General features: G+C 43.0%; 1 protein-coding gene across 1 annotated transcript in view; it reads left to right on the plus strand.

Moving 5' to 3' along the window:
* LOC137422292 (receptor-type tyrosine-protein phosphatase delta-like) overlaps nt 1–20,030 on the plus strand; it is a 213,200-nt gene that overhangs the window by 122,381 nt on the left and 70,789 nt on the right. Inside the window, exon 10 of the mRNA XM_068109042.2 lies at nt 16,698–16,817. Within this exon, the coding sequence (XP_067965143.2) occupies nt 16,698–16,817 (120 nt within the window). The remainder of the gene's footprint in view (nt 1–16,697; nt 16,818–20,030) is intronic.

The raw sequence follows: 20,030 nt of genomic DNA on the forward strand, positions 1-20,030 counted from the left end.
TACAGAGGATTTTCAAGAGAGTCAGAGAGATCATTGATGAAGACCAGAAAAAGCACAGGGCCCAGAACACTGCCTTGGGGAACTCCAGCCTGAACAGGAAGAGGAGATGAGAGAAACCCATTCAGGGCCACCCGTTGACTACGACTAGAGAGGAGGTCCGCCAGCCATGCGTGGAGATTTCCATGGATACCAAAAGAGGAGAGTTTGGTGAGCAGAGCGGGGTGCCAGACCGTATCGAAGGCACGTGATATGTCAAGGGAGACAGCTCTAATTTCCTGTTTGGCATTGAGGACCTCCATCCATTGTTGAGAAAGCAGAAGCAGCATGTCCAGAGTCGAGTGACCAGGTCTGAAACCAAATTGATGATCAGAGATCAAGCCATTGGAGAAGAGGAAAATTTCATATCTGAAGCAATGATGGAATCCATGACTTTTCTGATAATTTGGAGAAGGCTAATTGGTCTGTAGTAGCTGGGATCTGTTTTTGCACCTTTTTTGTGCAAAGCGGTGATGTTGGCAGATTTCCAAGCAGATGGCAGATGACCTTGAGCAAAAGAGAGGGTGAAGAGAACAGAGAGAGGGAGTGAAAGAGCGGAAGAACAGGATTTTAGGACCAGTGTCCTGATGCCGTCAGGTCCAGTTGCAGAATCAGAGTCGAGGGTTGACAGAAACTTTTCCACCTTGTCAGGAGGAAAGGACACAGAGTCCAGGAGCAGCTGGGTACGACTGGGTACGGTGGGTACAGAGAGGGATGGGTTTGGGACACAAGATTTAGAGGCAAACACAGAGTTGAGGCATTCAGCTTTTTCACGTGCGGAGTCAGATATTGTTTTCACGTGTGGATATTGTTGCGGATCTCCAACGTCGGCCTTCCCCTTATCAAAGGGGGATTAATCCCCTTGTACTTAGGCAGTTAAGACCGAAAAATAGGGCGTATCGTTCTTTTTTCAGGAAAGCACCAAATTTGGCACAGATGTAGTATGGACCTATACAATTGTTTTCCTGAGGGGCACCCAAAAATTCAGAACCCCAGGTGGCCACCATATTGAATTTCAACATGACCGCCCTCTGTGACCTATTTCCCTCAATAACTTCTATACTATGAGCGATAACACCACAGTTACAGTGTCTTACCCCATGTTTTCATGGTCTCTGAATCCAATGGGATCAATTGCAGAAAGATTGGCATCCATCATCTTTAATTTCAAGATGGCCGCCATGGTGTTTCCATTTTCCTTGAATCTCTCATAGTATTTTCGGTAAAATTTCAATTCCAAGTGATACACATTGTTTTATTGGTCTCTGATAACAATGGAATGGTATTAATTAATCAAAGTTACACACAGTTGCAGTTTTAACTTAAAATATTGTGGGCACTTGAAAGGTGGAGGCTCTCGCACAGACGCGTAGTACTACAAGCACTGTCCATCGCAGTTACACAGTGATGTGCAGGGCAGATTTGCCCTGGAGCATTTGCAGTTGCCTTTACAGGCCGACTTACAATGGCAGCTTGTAAGCTCTGAACATGCCTCCTGTATCAGTGGTATTGTGGTCCAAATTGGTGTCCAAGAAGTCCCTGTTTTCATCCAGCCCCAATCAGCTGGTGATGGAAGTTCTGGGTAGGGCACAAGTGCCTGACTCCATACGTGTCCAGCCTGAAAACATGCACGTTTTAGGTGTCGTTCGAAGGCGTCTGCTGTTGGGGGAATGTGATCAATTGTTCTTGCCTTCTTCGTGAACAAATGTCGGCGCATGTCATTCACTGTCTTTATCTCGGTAGTCCGGTCATAGAGGATGGCAACATATCTTTCTATGCTCTGTAGTTCCATAGTAATAGCGTCCACAGATGGCCTATAAGCGAGAGCATGAAAGGTCTGTGTGATGCTGGGGTATGCCTCCCAAGCCTTCCAGGCTGTCTTTTTCCCAATTTGGGCAAAAAATGACACTGTGTCGCAGCCAGTGAATGCATGAAATAATGGCAAAGACTCGGACTTCCTGCGGCCAAGGCCGGTGGCAATTTTATGGATGGCAAGGTCGCGGTAGCTTTTGCCAGTGCCAATGGCAATCCAGAGTTCCTCCACACCGTGTGACTGGTAGGTAAAGTAGTGTGCTATTGCCAAGACCACAATATCAGAATCTACAGTTCGAATCAATACCCGTTTTCTCCCCTTTTTCACGGCATCCAGGACATTTTTTTGGGATTTTTTGAATTTTCTGATTTTTGGGCGCCCCTTAGGAAAACAATTGTATAGGTCCATACTACATCTGTGCCAAATTTGGTGCTTTCCAGAAAAAATGAACGATGCTTCCTCTTAACTGCCTAACTATTGTCCTTTTACTGGCCGACGCCATCCCGGGGATATCACGTTCCTTCCGGTCGGCGTTAAATAGGGTTGTTTGTCGAATTAGTCCTATTACCTAAGTACTAACACCGACCGTAAAGCAAGGAAATAACCCCACCTGAACCACGGCGTTGGTGGACACGCCGAGCGAAGCGAGCCGCGATTCGGGCCGTTAACAGGTACTAAACCCGAATCGAGCGGTTCTTAGTCGTGCCACGCTTACCCAATTGAGGAAAAGACTGATACGGTCGAATTGAGAGGAAACCAGGAAGAACAGGTGATTTACTACAATTTGTATAAATAAGAAGAGGAAGGAAAAGAAAGAATGTACAGGGAAGAGGAAGAAGCAGGTACACAGGGCAGCCTTAAACAGTCTTATACTTATCCCTGGACACGGGCCCGTTCACACTCAGACTCACTCTCAGGCTCACTCACACGGGGTTTGAAGATGGTCGGGTTGAGGGTCCAAGGGTCCACAGCTCTTCCGGTCCCCGACTCGTACCGTGCAGATGATGAAAGACGGCCGGCAGCTCTCCGCATGGCGTAGGCGCGAAACGGACAATTATATATCGAGGAAAGGTCGGTTGGCGATTATATAGCGTATGTAATACTTGTACCGGCGCCTTTATACGCGCTCCCGGTATTGCTATGAACGAGGCGCCAATTCCCCACTGGTGTTACTAAGCGCCTTTCACCAACGTCCTTCTGCACGCTGCAGTCCTCTGCAATGCGTGCCGTGCGCCAGTCCTTTGTAAGGCTTATCACCGCGCGTCTCTCCTCCTCGTAACTCTGCACACGAACCAAGCGCCTCTCCCTTCTCATCTGATACTGCAACTCACGAGCTCCCTTCTCATCTGCACAAGCGAACTCACGTCTCATCTGAGGTGGGGGCCTCGCGCGAAGGGTTATATTGCCACGCCCAGCGAACCCTCTGGAATGTCCAGCCACACCCTGTCAGGCGATGTCGCCTCAGCTCTGATTGGCTGGTGAGGGCTTACCGGCTCCGCCTTTGACGGCTGCTTGATGTGGCCACACCTCCCCCCTTGCGCTCCGCCCCCTTTTCGGGCCTTACCTCGTGGCCTTTGGGCTGGTTTGAGCGAGCAAGAGCAGCAAACGCTGCTGGCAGCCAAAGTGTAACAAACTGGAAGGGGCGATGGAGTACAGACTGGATAGCGCTTAATGGCGTCGATTGAAGGGAGGCTGCAAAATGGACGAATGGCAAAATGGCCTACTCATATTTGTTCTACACAACGCAGATGCAACTATTAGATATAGCCTTATCCTAAACACATACTAAGAAATAACTAACGTCCTAAGGTGACCTACGTGTTGCATGTGGTCTATCTATGGGGTGCAACCTTTAACCTTTAATGATGTTACCTGTGTGGGTTCTCAAAACCGCAACAATATATATATATATATATACCCATGTTGTTACTCAACTGTCCACGTGAAGTGTAGCATTCATTACGTCCTATTGGAATATATATATATATATTTATAGTATTGTCACTGTCAGATAACTTAATCAATCATCTTCATATATATTTATATAAAGCACGTGTGCACACACACACACACACACACACACACACACACACACACACACACACACGCACACACACACACACACACACACACACACACACACTATTGAGGCTCATGGAAGAGCAATATTAAAAAGAGATGAAGAGGAAATGCAATACTATAGGAAAGGAATCTTTCAACCAATCAACAAATTTTTAGAGGTTTTGTAAATGGACTGGCTTATCTACTCGGAAATGGCTATTTTGACAGGGCCTTGTTCTGCCAACCATAGTTTTGCCATCCATCGTCCTTGGATGGCATCAAAACAACATCACGTTGATGTCCTGGGATAATACATGCAGTATAGCTGATGCCAATCTTTGTTAGACTTGCATCCTGATTTGATGTCATTCGAATAACCAATATGATGAGCTCAGCTGATAACTCTTGCAATGTGAACCATCGTGAAGCAATGCACAAAGAGATTCCCAATGAGAAGAATATTTGCAGGATACAGGATTTATTCACGGCATGCCACATGGAATGGAGCACTCACTGTATGTGAATGGCATTTTAAAACCACACTTCATACTTTTACATCGAAAGTTTGTCTTTTGTGTCACTCCACTAATGGCAGTGAAATATTTTGTTGTTTAATCATCAATTCTTTGTCGTCGTTTTAACCAGGGTTGCAGTATTTATATTCTATTACAATCATGGCTCATTCATTAGCTTCACTACCAAGCGATGCGTAACTAATGCTGCTCAGTATATTTATTCCCTTGTCATGTTCAATTTGCTGTCAGTGTGTTGCATTCAGTTGTGGCCTTTGTAAAGCTTTGCTTTTTCACACTATAATGTTAAGCCTTCAAGCCATTGGTTGCATTCGCTTTGCTGTGCAACGAGGTTGGGGGGGTTTTCCCCCCAAATTGGCGGATCAAAGGATTTATTCTGTAACAGAGTATTAATGAATGATAGATTTGGCATGAAAATAATCTCCAGAAAAAGGAGCACCATTTGGAAACACTGGAGGCCGAGCTAAGAATTGCCTTTGGCATGAAGACAGTTTAAAACGCCATTAGCATCAATCACTTTATATTGGCTAATTCCTGTTTTTGCTTAAACTGTGCTTCTGTAAATATTAGGATTAGAATTGAAGCATACTAGTGTGGATCGGCTCACTATGCTTGCCTCACCACATGTCGCTGCAGAGGCACGGGCTTGTTTTAACTAAGGATAATGACGACTGAACTTGAGTTGCTGTGTTGGCATATTTTACACCAATCATAATACAAACATTTATTTTGTACAAATTTATTTGTAATATTGATGATATTATTTATTTGTAATTTATTTGTAATCTAAAAAGGTCCAAGTGGTCTAAAGTTCGATATGGTCAAGGGTCAAAGCTGGTCTAATGGGTTTAAAGTGCCTTTCAGGTCTTTGGGTCATAAGGGTCTTTGTAGTTTTTAATGGTCTTTTGGTCTTATCAGTCTTTTCAGTCTTCGAGGTCTTTTGGGTTTTTTGAGTTTTCTGGGTATTTTTGGTCATCTGGGTCTTTAAGGGTTTTTGAGGTATTTTTTGTCCTCAAGGTCTTTTGGATCTTCATCGTCTTTGGTGTATTTTGGATATTAGTACACCCGCACACTCCAGAAGCGGCAGGAAGGGTCATTCCTCTTTGGGGTATATAGATTACAGTTGATCTATGGTCGGGTCTCAAGAACATTGGATGTGTGTTCATTTGCCAAGTTTCTTGTGGAGTGATCACCATGTGGTTTAAGCATTCAAGCAAGCACTCCATTCAAAACCGGTAAGGAATGGCTGGCTTGGCAAGCACTAGCTAGCTGTTTGGCAAATGAGCACAACCCGGGCTTCCTCCCTTTCAGTTTCGTGTTAAACAGCAGGAGCGAGTTTCAAAAGCTTGCTCCGAAAAACGCCACGTTAGCGCCAGGAAGTGTCATGTTATTAGCCCAACCCTTGTGAGGTATGTAGATTACAGTAGATCTTCGCTAAGTTCTGTACGTTAAACTTACCTCATGGATGTCGGCATTCCTCCAAATTTCTTTGTTTAGTGTTATAAACAACATTAGCGACTGTTTAAAAAGCTAATTATACTTGTTTGTTGTTTTTATATTTTTACTTCTGCTCGAGGCTGTTGGGCTGTTGCTCCCACGAAAACGCCATGATAAGCTATTTGTAAACATTGACTCGACGTTTGTTCAAGGAGGAAAAACAACTTGGGGAGGTGGGATATTAATGGTATTCATATTGTTTTGTAATAGCTGGCGAAGCCGGTGTTGTCAATAAATGCGTACGTATTATGTCGAAAACCAGATAATGCCTCATCCCTTGGCTTGAGAATTCCGAAGCTCAATGGAGGCCGCCATCTTGCGGATGCGGAAGTATGCGTAACAAATTGAAAAACGTTCAATAGGAGTTTCTTTCACCCGTCTTTTTTTGATTCACAATCTTATGCACCTCTAATTTATACTTAAAATCCTTTAAAACCAACCTCGGCCCGCACGGGCCTGGTTATCTTCAACGAAAAGCGTCACCAAACACCGGAACCAATGAGATTCGAGCATTTGAAAAAATATTTCTAAAACCAAATCAGGCAATGGAGGCCGCCATCGTCCGGATGCGGAAGTTTGCATAAAACAATTGCGAAAAAGTTCAATAGGAGTTTGTTTCACCCGTCTTTCTTTGATTCACCATCTGATGCACCTCTAATGTGTAATTAAAATACGTTAAGACCAACCTCGTCCCCCGGCCCACACGGGCCCTGGTTGTCTTCAACGAAAATCGTCACCAAACGTCACCAAATCACCAATGAGATTCGAGCATTTGAAAAATATTTCAAAAAAGCTTATTACGCGTTTCGGACGCTGAAAACGGCGTCAAATATTCTAAAATTGACGAAGAATTATTTTTTAGAAATCTCGAGGCCGTAGGGGATAGTTTTTCACGGCCGGAAATATCCGAAGTTGAGACGGAATTCACCGAATTAATCAAGAAGTAAATTTAATCAATTTTAATCCCATCCAGAATGCAAATGGGACCTACTACACCTACTACACCTACTACACCTACTACACCTACTACACCAACGGTACCTAATACACCTACCTACTACCAACTACCTAACCTACTGATGCCACAGTGATGGGTAAAATAGTGGCAAGAGGCTTTGGCTTCGCCGGCTCATGGCGGCTTTGCAGTCGCGTACTAGTAACATTAATATTATGCTAATATGACCCGACTGCAAAGCCACAATGAGCCGGCGAAGCCAAAGCCTCTTGCCACTATTTTACCCATCACTATGGCATCAGTAGGTTAGGTAGTTGGTAGTAGGTAGGTGTAGTAGGTACCGTACCTAGTTCAAAATGACACCATTTGCATTCTGGATGAGATTAAAGTTTATAGAGAGCTTCGTAAGCGAACCTCTATGCCAATTGCATGTACTAGGGCATGCCCGTACTATATCTATATCTAAAATTATATCCCCCCCTCTATTTACATGAAATGGTTTGGTTCATGAAATGTTTTGGTTCATTCGCAACGCCAAAGCGAACGGCGAACGCTTTACATGAAATGGTTTGGTTCATGAAATGTTTTGGTCCATTCGCAACGCCAAAGCGAACGGCGAACGGCTTGCGAGTACAGTGACAATCCCCCCGGGGTTTTAATTAGTTTTAAAACATCGTTTAACGCCAACATAGCGCCAACATAGTTTGCCGACGGGAAATAAATGAATACGCTCTCAAATGTGCCATCCGAGGCAGAGTGTGTTCGCCACGTTCGGCACACGCGATAGCTCGCTGCTCTCTGATTGGTTGAATCGTTTTTTGGACATAGCTCGGTAAGTAATTGTCCGATTAATATGAAACCTTGAAAAGGCACATCCTCGGGTCCCCAGCAATATACCTGGCAAGTTTAAAGTATATCGGACCCGTGGTTGTCGAGAAACAGCGGTCACAGACAAACAAACGTACAAACAAACAAACGTACAAACAAACAAACGTACAAACAAACAAACACACAGAGATTACTGGAATTATAGATAGATATGTAAATCCATTCAAAATTTCACTTTCATTTCAAATTTCACCAAAAAAAAAAAGAAAATTCCCCCATTCCCTTGGGAACAAAATTTCATGTTGTCATTTGAAATGTCCCTTCCATGATCCGCCATCTTGTCCCTTCCATGATCCGCCATCTTGCTCACATGATCTTGCTTTGGTCTGGCGCAACCGATAAATTATTTTCACCTGGTGATTAAAAGCAATAAATTACAATACAGTACTGTACAGAACGGATTTTGATTTCGAAACCGCTCATCATTTACGCCAGCTACACCGACTTCATTTAAGCCAGGTCCACCGATTTCAGTTTTCCGCCATCGACACCGACTTCATTTAAGCCAGGTACACCCATTTCAGTACGTCCCTGCCAGTCGGACCTACGTACCTGGTCCAGTCGACTAGAAGTCTAGACTATATAATATAGTAGGTACGTGACTATCGGATGCTGAGTAGCGCGTCGCTGTGGCACCAATACCTGGTCTGCCAGCGATCTCGGCTGTCTGCACAGCCCTCTATTACTATCGCTGCAGAGATCATATTTGTTTTTCTTAAATGAACCGGAAATACTTATGACGTAGTTCAGATTTTCCCCTTTTACCCTCGACCCTCGTCTTCCAACCTTTATTTTCCGACTTCGAGAAGTAGGTGAATTTATTGCTGCAAGTTTGGGTTGTCAAAACCATTCACTGATTTTGACGAAAGTACGTTTATATCGTTCTGAAACCAATTTATTCTGTTAGTTTATATATTTATCCACATCTAGTTTTAATATTTAGTTATTTTGAGCACCGAAACATTGTTTTTGACGATAATAATAGAACGTGTCATGGATGGAAATTCCAAAGCATGTCGTCGCGGTGCATCGTGTGCTCACAGCTCATGCATCTCATGCATGTCATGACATGCATGCAATCACACGTTTGTTTTGTTAATTGGCCCTCACTCTCCTCCCCACCCCTCACTCCCCAAACTCACTAAACCCCTCACTCCCAAACTCCTCACTCCCCCCCCCCCACCCACCCACCCCTTCCTCCCACCTCCCCCCCCCCCACTGCTTACCTCCCCTCCCTCCCACCATTCCCCTCCCCCTCACTGCTTATCACCCCCTCCCTCCCACCCTCCCCCCACTGCCTGCCACCCCTTCCTCCCCCCTCCCCCCACTGACTACCACCCCTAACCCCCACTGCCTAGCCACTCCTCACTCCCCCCCCCCCCCACCCCACTGCCTAACCACTCCTCCCTCCCTCCCACCCCCCCCCCCCCCCCACTGCCTAACCACGCCTCACTCCCCTCCCCCACTGCCTAACCACTCCTCACTCCTCCCACAATTGTTTGTTAATTGAAGGCAAGTTTATAGAGAGCTTCGTAAGCGAACCTCTATGGCAATTGCATGTATATGTAAATCCATTCAAAATTTTATGTGAATCCATTCAAAAGTTCACTTTCATTTCAAATTTCACAAAAAAAAAAAAATTCAAATTTTTCCCCATTCCCTTGGGGACAAAATTTCATGTTGTCATTTGAAATGTCCCTTCCATGATCCGCCATCTTGTCCCTTCCATGATCCGCCATCTTGTCCCTTCCATGATCCGCCATCTTGTCCCTTCCATGATCCGCCATCTTGCTCACGTGATCTTGCTTTGGTCTGGCGCGACCGATAAATTATTTTCACCTGGTGATTAAAATCAATAAATTACAATACAGTACTGTACAGAACAGATTTTGAATTCGAACGGCTCAGCATTTACGCCAGCTACACCGACTTCTTTTTTCCACCATCTACACCGGCTTCAGTTTTCCGACAGCTACACCGACTTCATTTAAGCCAAGTACACCGATTTCAGTACATACCTGCCAGTCGGACCTACGTACCTGGTCCAGTCGACTAGAAGTCTAGACTATATAGCCTACAGTAGGTAAGTCCTGCATTCTATCCCAATCTATCCATTCAATAAAATTAATTTTAATTTTAATTCTAAGCCCAAGATCAAACAACCTAGCCTAGCTAGGCCGAGGCCTACAGATGTTTGCGAGGGCTGCGTACTGATCGACTGACCATTGTCGACGAAGCTCTCAATCTACGCAATGCGTATTCATATTAAATTTACTTCTTGATTAATTCGGTGAATTCCGTCTCAACTTCGGATATTTCCGGCCGTGAAAAACTATCCCCTACGGCCGCGAGATTTCTAAAAAATAATTCTTTGTCAATTTTTGAATATTTGACGCCGTTTTCAGCCTCCGAAACGCGTAATAAGCTTTTTGAAATATTTTTCAAATGCTCGAATCTCATTGGTTCCGGTGTTTGGTGACGATTTTCGTTGAAGATAACAAGGGCCCGTGCAGGCCTGGGGAACGAGGTTGGTCTTAAAGTATTTTAATTACAAATTAGAGGTGCATAAGATCGTGAATCCAAAAAGACGGGTGAAACAAACTCCTATTGAACTTTTTCTCATTTTTTATGCATACTTCCGCATCCGCAAGATGGCGGCCTCCATGGAGCGATTTGGTGCGTCAAAGCTTCGAAAATCTCAAAGGATCCAGCAAAATCTGGCTTTTCAACATAATATGCGTTCATTCACAATACCGGCTTCGCCGGCTATTATCGTTAGTTTTGTTATTCGAGCGGCCTTCGAAAAACGCCACAATAAAGCTCACTTAATATGGATATACACTTCAACATGCAACCCCATTGATGGCAATGGTGGGGAAAACCCGCTCAGGGAGAAAACCCCCATAGGGAGGGGGCAAATGATTGTGCTACAACCTTCATTATGTAACCCTTGGCCATCCTGTCAAGTTTGGTTGCGATTGGATAAGTAACAACAGAATGTATTGGGGTCAAAAATTCATCAGACAGACACCAAATGGCGTATTTTAGTATGATTCAATACTAGTACACCCGCTCACTATGGGAGTGGCAAGAAGGGTCATTCCTCTTCAGGGTATATAGATTACAGTCGATCTATGGTCGGGTCTCAAGAACATTGGGTGTGTGTTCATTTACCAAGTTTCTTGTGAAGAGATCACCAAGTTGTTTAAGCATTCGAGCAAGTGATCTTATATTATCACATACATCATGAAATACAAGTTTTCCAACAAATTTCAGAATCTTCGACCTTTGACCTTTGAAGGTCACAAAGGTCAAATTTTCAAAGTTGTCAGAATCGAACCGAATTTTCGGTATTGTGTAGCTAACTAACCTCATAACTGATTATACATTATTTTCTATCTCATTTCAAGGTCAGTAACCTTCGTTTTGACATTTCAATGTCACAAAGGTCAAATTTTCAAAGTTGTCAGAATGGAACCGAATTTTCGGTATTGTGTAGCTAACTAACCTCATAACATTGCTCATTGAGCATTGTCATTGAATACTACTCGCTCGTGAACCGTCGTCGTCTCCTGACTTGTTGTCCTTATTTTCTGACACATATATAATGTAATCAATCCTTTGGGATTGTTATTTTATTAATTTTGGTGAATCCTAACACTATCCCTAACCCCAACAACCCTTCTTAGCCGAGGACAGGCAGCCGTTCACATACGTGACGTGACGTGCGAACAACTTGAGAATGTGAATTTGATTATAATGTAGTAACTAGGGTGCCGTGATGACTCGCTTACCATACTCTTGGTAAATTACGCAATGGTATATTTAATTTCCGACATAAACCAGACCTGGCAGGCAGGTCCTCTGGCTAAACCGTCATCCGATGGAGGGCGGACACATTGATGCATCACCCAACATGTGGAACACGCAGGTGGTAGTTCATAGCTTGGTACAGATTCAAACCCAGGCTGGGCAGCTTAAGTGCGCATACCTCTCACCCGGCCCTCCTTACTGGCACAACAATAAGGTTTAAAGTAAGGGCTTATGGTGTCAATTATTGTTTTTATAAGAATATATGCAACTAAAAAAAAAAAAGTGAGAAAAACATCCAGTGGGATCATTTTACATAACTGAACTAGAACGAAAGTCGGTAGAGAGCAAACCTCCTCCATGTTGAATAGTTTACGTTCTGTATCCCACTGATAGGCCGGATCTGGATTCGGACCTGAACCACAATCGAATTGGCTTTTTCGTCCGAATCCGCCCATAACTTTCTTTTAGATATTGTGCTACATGTAGTTTTTAGCACTATTACTCAGTTGTGAAGAATCACTTTGAAAATCTTCGAATCCAGATTCAGATCTTCACCAAAAATGAATCAATTCTTCCTTGTCACACGCCCATCCTGCCACCAAATTTTGTTCGAATCCGTCCAAAACTTTTGAGATATCGTGCTAAATATAGTCTTTGGCCCTATCACTCAATGGTGAAGAATCACTTTAAAAATTATTGTATCTGGATCTGGATCTTCATTAAATCTAATAATTTCGTCCGTGTCACCTACCCAACCTCTCCACCAGATTTAGTCCGAATCTGCCCACATCTGAGTGTTGGCTTAGCGGTTGGGGTGCCGGCTTGGGATCCTGGGTTCGAATCCCGGTCGATCCCTGAATTAACGCCAGGGTGGGTGACTCAGCCTGTCATCCTTCCGAGGTCGGCAAATTGAGTACCAGATCACTGGTAATTCCCTGTGTGTCGCAAGAGGTGACTAACAGGGTTGGTGGCAGGAAGGGCATCCAGCCAGAAAACATTGCTTCAAAAAAAGGGGACAAGGTGGCCAAAAAAGGCCAACCCACGCTTTGCGGGGGAAAATGGTCTCTGAAGGTGGTTCTACCCACAACTTTTTGAGATATCCTGTTCACAAAGAAACAGACAGGGGTATAGTCTTCGCCCACCTTCCATGGCAGAGCCAATAATCCAGGATCTGCAAAATAACACACAAATCCACATGGATTTCATATATTGGTTCATATACTGTATATTTAATACGAGCAGAAGTACCCGGCATTGCCGGGCGGGGGAGGGGGAGGGGAGGGGGGGGGAGGGGAGGAGGGAGGGGAGGAGAGGGGGGAGGGGAGGAGAGGGGGGAGGGGGGGGAGGGATGGGAGAGGAGAGGGGTGGGAGGGGGGAGGGCGCGCGAATCGTCGAATCAGCGCGCTGCTCTGCCACCGATTCAGATTCCGTGTATAATATTCCTCGCTGAAAAAAAATATGGATCTAAAGATGAAAGAAAAAAAAACCTATGTGGTGTGAATGGCAATGTTCCTCGCTGAAATGTGAAAAAACGCAATCGCTTTTCGCTCTGAAATACGTGCGAACGTGTAACTGAGTTAATGGCGGCAAGGAACATCACGTGATCGCTCTGAGCGAATCAGCGCGCTGCTCTGCCATTCCGGTCATAATATTCCTCGCTGAAATGCGCTGAGGTAAAAATATGGTAAAAAAAATATTATGAAATAAATTTTTAGGTCGGCCATGTTCTTCACAGGCTCAATGGCCATGTCTGTGCCAAATATCAAGTATGTGAGCCTCTCCGTTTAGGAGTCTATCGGTAACATTACACACACACACACACACACACACAAACTGTGTTTTATATATATATAGATGGCAAGTGTTATGGACCGATTCATATCGATATCTCAAAAAGTTACGGACAGATTCGTATTTGCGTATGAATTATAAGTCGTTCACGCGTACATTCCATAAACTTTTGGATGGACATGCTCTCGGTCTGACAATCTCACACTTGCCAGATCCGTTGCCTTTTGTCCCCATTTTTCCTCTCGGAGTGCGACGATGCGAATCGATGCTTGCGGCTTTGTAAAAGGTGCGCACTCCGCAGTGATTAATCGCACTATGTTTTCTGGGCGCTGCACTCATCGTTTGTGAAATTATTCTCATTCCGCACGATACTGATACGTTTGGGAAGCTTATTTCCGTTGCATTTCCACGTTCGGCCCGTAATTATGTGGGTTTATTAATTTCCGCCTCAGTGCGATGCCTTATTGCGTTTTGCTTTGTTTGTGTGATTATTCTATAATTGCATTACTTAAGCTATTTGTATAAATAAATTAAAAAAAATTAAACTTAAGCTATTTGTATAATGTTCATTATTTTATTCTAATGGAAATCGTCACCCACCCCTTCCCCATCCTTTGCCTTCTGTATTATTTGAGAATTGTGGGATTTGCTGGTTTCCATCATGCCCGACGGACAGGGTCTGCTGATCGTGTGATGGCCGTGGTTTGTTTGACCTTGACCCTTTAACCTCAATCTGTTGATTTAAGTTCAGGGTGGAACCTTGTCACTGGTGTTAGAGTTAGCATGGGGGTTGTTGTTCATGCCTGGGTCATTGGGTTCAGTTTTTGAAGCAAACACTCAACTTGTTTACACCATGGTATTGATTATAATTTATTGAAATGACAGGGCTAATCTTCTTCAGCTCATTGACAAAAAATATATTTATTAACAGATAGTTCACTTCCGTATTCATTACATCACTTCCGTATCCTGTCACATGTCAATATTAATGACCAAAACCAATGTAACCCTTTTGCAAGTGCAGGCCTAACCATGTGGCAATGTCATTTGAATTGTTATGTGCAATGTTGCCAACCTACTACTCCTGTGGTGGTGATCAACTCAACCATTAATGTGGTAACAATGCAGGCAAGGAACTACAGGAAGGACGGATCATTGCTTGGCATATGGAGCTTCTTGTGAACTTTCACCACTTCCGTCAGTCTGGATCCAAGTTCTGATTATATTTCTGGTGACCTTCATTCCTTTCATTTCCTTCTCGACGGGACATCGCCAGGTCTCTGTTGGTTGTCCAACCCTACTCTTCTTGTCCGGTTCCCAGAATTTTGCTCTTCTCGGTATACAGTGCCTGTAGAAAGTCGTCCGCCCATTTCAAAATTTTCACCTTTCGTTGCCTTATAACCTGGAATTAAAATGCATCCAAATTGGACTTTTTACACCTTTATTTACACATCGTAACCCACAACTTCCAAGTGAAAAACGAATTCTACAAATTTCAGAAAATTCATTGAAAATACAAAACGAGAATATGTTGGTTGGATAAGTGTCCACTTCCCTTATAATAGCAATTGTAAATTAGCTCAGGTGTAACAAATGACCTTCAACATCACACACCAAGAATAAAATCAACTGTTCCTGTAGGTTTCCTCTGCTGGGTGGTGCATTTCACAGTAAAGACTCAACCATGAGCACCAAGGAGCTTTCAAAAGACCTCCAGGATAAAGTTGTGGAAAGGCACAGATCAGGGAATGGGAATGAAATAGTTCAACGGCCTTGAATATCCCTTGCAGCACAGTCAAGACAATCATTATGACGTAGAAGGCGCATGCTACCACCAATACCCTGCCTAGATCAGGCCGTCCCTCCAAACTGGATGACCAAGCAAGGAGGAGACTGATCAGAGAGGCCACCAAGAGGCCAATGGCAACTTTGAAAGAGCTGCAGGCCTTTGTGGTAAAGACTGGTAACTGTGTGCATGTGACAACAATATCTCAAGCACTCCACAAGTCTGGCAAGTGAATGTCCTTCAGTGGCCCAGCCAAAGTCCAGATTTGAATCCCATTGAAAATTTGTGGAAAGATTTGAAGATTGCTATTCACCGACGCTCCCCATCAAACTTGACAGAGCTTGAGCAATCTGCAAGGAAGAACAGGAGAAACTCCCCAAATCCATTTGTTCAAAGCTGATACAGACATACCCAAGAATACTCGAAGCTGTAATCACCGTAAAAGTAGCTTCTACAAAGTATTGACTCAGGGAGCTGACGAAGTATTGATTTAAGTATTGACTTTTTAATGATTTTGTAAAAAATTAAATAAGAAATAATCTGCTTTGGCATTATGGGGTATTATTTGTAGATTGGTGACAAATAATTTCAATTGAATCCATCTTAAATACTATATATATATATATATATATATATATATATATATATATATATATATACAGTATATATATATATATATATATATATATATATATATATATATATATATATATACAGTATATATATATATATATATATATATATATATATATATATATATATATATATATATATATATATATATATATACAGTATATATATATATATATATATATATATATATATATATATATATACAGTATATATATATATACACAGTATATATATATATATATATATACAGTATATATATATATATATATATACAGTATATATATATATATATATATACAGTATATATATATATATATATATATATATATATATATATATATATATATATATATATATATATATATATATATATATATATATATATATATACAGTATATATATATATATATATATGTATGTATGTATGTATATATATATATATATGTATATATATATATATGTATATATATATATATATATATATATATATATATATATATATATATATATATATATATATATATATATATATATATATATATAGATATATATATATATATATATACATACATACATGCATACATACATACATACATACATACATACATACAGTATATATGCACTTTTTAAGTACTGCACAATCCTGGTCTTGGGCCACCTCAATTCACTCCGTGCACCTTCATCCTTTTTATTACGAATTTACCTTGGGGAAAGGCTGCAATGGGGCTGCTAGCTTATTGAATCTGACATTTCTATCAAGAGAATTTTGTGGTTGTCTCCACATGCTCACTGTGATCATTTTTGGAAATTTATCCAAGAAGTTGAAGGTGACCCCATCGCCACCCTAAATGGAAGATGTAACTTTCTTTCTCCACCTTCCCTGTCCTACAGGTAAAGTGTGACCAATATTGGCCAAGTCGAGGGTCAGAAGACTATGGCTCAGTGCACGTGTCCCTCATTGACTCACTGGAGTTGGCCTTTTACACCATTCGTACTTTTACAATCTCAAAGGTATGCCTGCTGTTCAGCACCACTCACCTTCCTTTCCATCACAAGTACCATTTTGGATTTTTTGCATGTTTTGTGTGAGAGGGTGGAAAGTTTGAACATCGTTGAGTTTCCAATGAGACACACACACTGAGTATTTGCCCTTGCCCAACATACTTAATCATGTGATGATGGGCAAATGACTTGACCAGAAGCACTGTAGAGAGCAAAGCTTGGTTACTGATCATTTTAATCTGGAGTGTTGAATGATTTCTTTTTTTCCTGCATGAATATTTTTTAATCCTTTTTCATGATTTTTTTTTTTTTAATACGAAGTCGATGCTCATGTAATGGCTAACCCACAGAGCATTTAATAAAGGGAGTGGAAGACAAGAGGGGGCGAGAGAGGGAAGCACAAAAACAGTAAAGAACAGGGACATTATGAGATCTGCGGAAGGGAGAGGGTTGGTGAGGGGTACATGGGATAATCAAGATGGACACTACAAGGACTTTCAGGAATGAAACGGAATTTAAAGGTGGGAAATTTGGGGTGGATTAATGTGACAGAAAATATCAAGGTTTTGGATGGTGGAAGATAAGAAATGGTGTTGAACAGCTGTTTTGAAGACCGGAGGGAGGAGTGGGATTGAAGAGAGTGTGGGAGTTTGTTCCAGAGGCGGGAGAAAAGAAGGATGAAAGAGTGAAGGTGAGCAGCGAGTCTTGATTTTGACAGTTTCACCAGAAGAGGGTTTCTCGCAGATCTTGTGCATCCTGAAGGAATATTTGAGGGCACAGAAAGAGCAGGGGGAGCTAGGCCAGAGAGGAGTCAGTAGAAGACAGAAAGACCACCAAGACAGAAAGAAAGACCCTTATTCCTTGCTCTGAAAACAATGCTGTTACAGTACATATCAGGATTAATCTCAATGTCATGGAACATTTACACACAGGGATCTTGCACACATGGAACATGTTAATTAGCTCAGGGATTATGTTAATTAATTCCTTGTATGTTGTTCCCTCTGTGATTTCTCCCTATGTCCCTTATGGCACCGCATTAGACACTAGCTAGAATCGCGCATTTAACGGCACTCAATAACAAAACATACCAGAAGCCAGGACGTTGAGCCACACCACTGACAACCCCGACTTGGGAGGCACACACAGGACAGGCAGGCCGATCCCACGCCCCGAGGAGCCGTGGTTGGTCAGGGTTCCTGATTGACAGGAGGACTGGTAAGAAGCAACTCGCTGATTGGCGAGGAGGAAAAATGACGTAAGAGCCTGGGTGATAAAATAACGTGCTAGCGGACAATTCGCCCCTCTTCTTCATCACTTCGCTCTGCTCTTCGCTTCTCTCTGCTCTCTGCGTCTGGTCTAGATCGTGGCAGTCGGCATTTATATCTCTCATTCTGGACAATAAAGCGAACAATTGTGCTTGGACGACGGGCTCCAGGAAGCGATCGGACTGACCGTGTTCGGAGACACGACTGACAAATGTGCAGAGGCAGCGGCAGAGCCGTGGACCGGGGCTGCAGTTTCCCACCAAAGACGACGAAGACAAGCACAGCTGGAGGAGCGAGCTGCACGTGGCCCGTTCGATTCGCCTGGAAGGCCTGTTGTGCGCCAGGAGGCCCGGCCTAGTGAACGAGGGCGTACGGAGGCCTAGCAGCGCGGGAGCGAGCGGTTCCCGCCAACGACCGCGTGGTTCCCGCCAACGCCCCGGACGATCTTGACGACCCTTGACAAGACCCCACCAGTGATCAGAGTTAAATGCACCCACCCACACATTATTTTCAGTTATCTTTCCCTGTGTCTATGTTTCAAGTCTGTTTGTGGGGACGTCCCAATTTAGGCCACCCCCCCCCCCCTCCCCCACGTGTATTAACTCCACCACACATATTGAACTGAACGCTTCAGAGTAACAGCTTTTTACAACTATCCGTTCCTTGGAAAGATTTTAATCGCCATGCACGTGACAATATTATATATATATATATATATATATATATATATATATATATATATATATATATATCTGAACCTTGTAGAATGGAAAACTGCTTTAGCAAAAAAATTGCATACCTGCTTGGGGTACCCATGGCCATGTCACCCCCTACATCTCCACTCTCCTCCCCTCCTGCGAGGGTAGGGGACGACTTGCTCTTTTAGCCTATATACGTGATATAGTGAGTGGTTTAACCACTGTGCACTGCGAAAGGGAGGGGCTATTGATGTCGGGCAAACGACGACTAACATGGCATATCGCAAGTGATTCACTCATACCATGTTTATGTTGCCCCCATAGGGAACAGGTAATACCATAGTCAATAAAATATGACAAAAGTACCTTCCTCAGCACAAGATTTGTTGAACACCGTCTGCATATTTTACTCTGTCCACCAATTTTCTCATCATAATTAGACATGATTATTCATTTGCATGTATCAAAGCTGAATTGCTAGAAAATATCAAGCACTGCACACAAATCTGGGATCACTTGTCTACTTTTGGAATTGAATGGCATGTAGAAAGATCTTTAGCATGCAATACTGCTACAACAATATAAAGCGAAATCAAAAGGCAAACAAATGATTTATTAATATTGTTGCGGTTTTGGGAAACTGCTAAGAAGTAATGGCAACCCCCATACAAGTCCCTTAGGATAGTTGCAGAACATTGCAGAACATTATCTTCCTCCCTTCCCCATATAAGGGTTAGTATGTCATTATGCATTGGGGAGGGAAAGACAGGACCTCCACTCAAAAGGGGAAGCCAGGCAGATGCACAAAGATTGCATCCACAGATATTGATTCAAAGTCTTGAACTACAGGAGACAGGCCAAAAGCCTCAAGAGTGGATACCAGCAACAACATTTTGTGGACAGGAAACTTTTCAAATGCACCAAAGACCATTGGGTTTTATGCACCAGGTAAAAGTCCCTTTGAGAGGGCTTGTGGTGGCAGGGTGACACAATGGGCCACTAATCAACACCAGAGGAACTTTGAAGAGGGCTTGTGGGGGCAGGGGAAGCGACATTCCTTCAATCGGCAGCCCGGAAAACACCCTCAAACAGCCCCACACTCGCCAGGGCCTGACAAAAAGGCCTTGCACACTTGATTCTTTCTCTTGGCCAGACCCTCTATCTTGCCTCTGCACATGCCTGCCCTCTGCCTGCCGGTTTCACTCTCCAGTCTTCACCAGTCTTCATGCCAAGCTCTTGTCTCCGTCTCTCTTTCT

This window comes from Myxine glutinosa, chromosome 2 (genome assembly GCF_964187855.1).
Source record: "Myxine glutinosa chromosome 2, kmMyxGlut1.1, whole genome shotgun sequence".
Taxonomy (NCBI): domain Eukaryota; kingdom Metazoa; phylum Chordata; class Myxini; order Myxiniformes; family Myxinidae; genus Myxine; species Myxine glutinosa.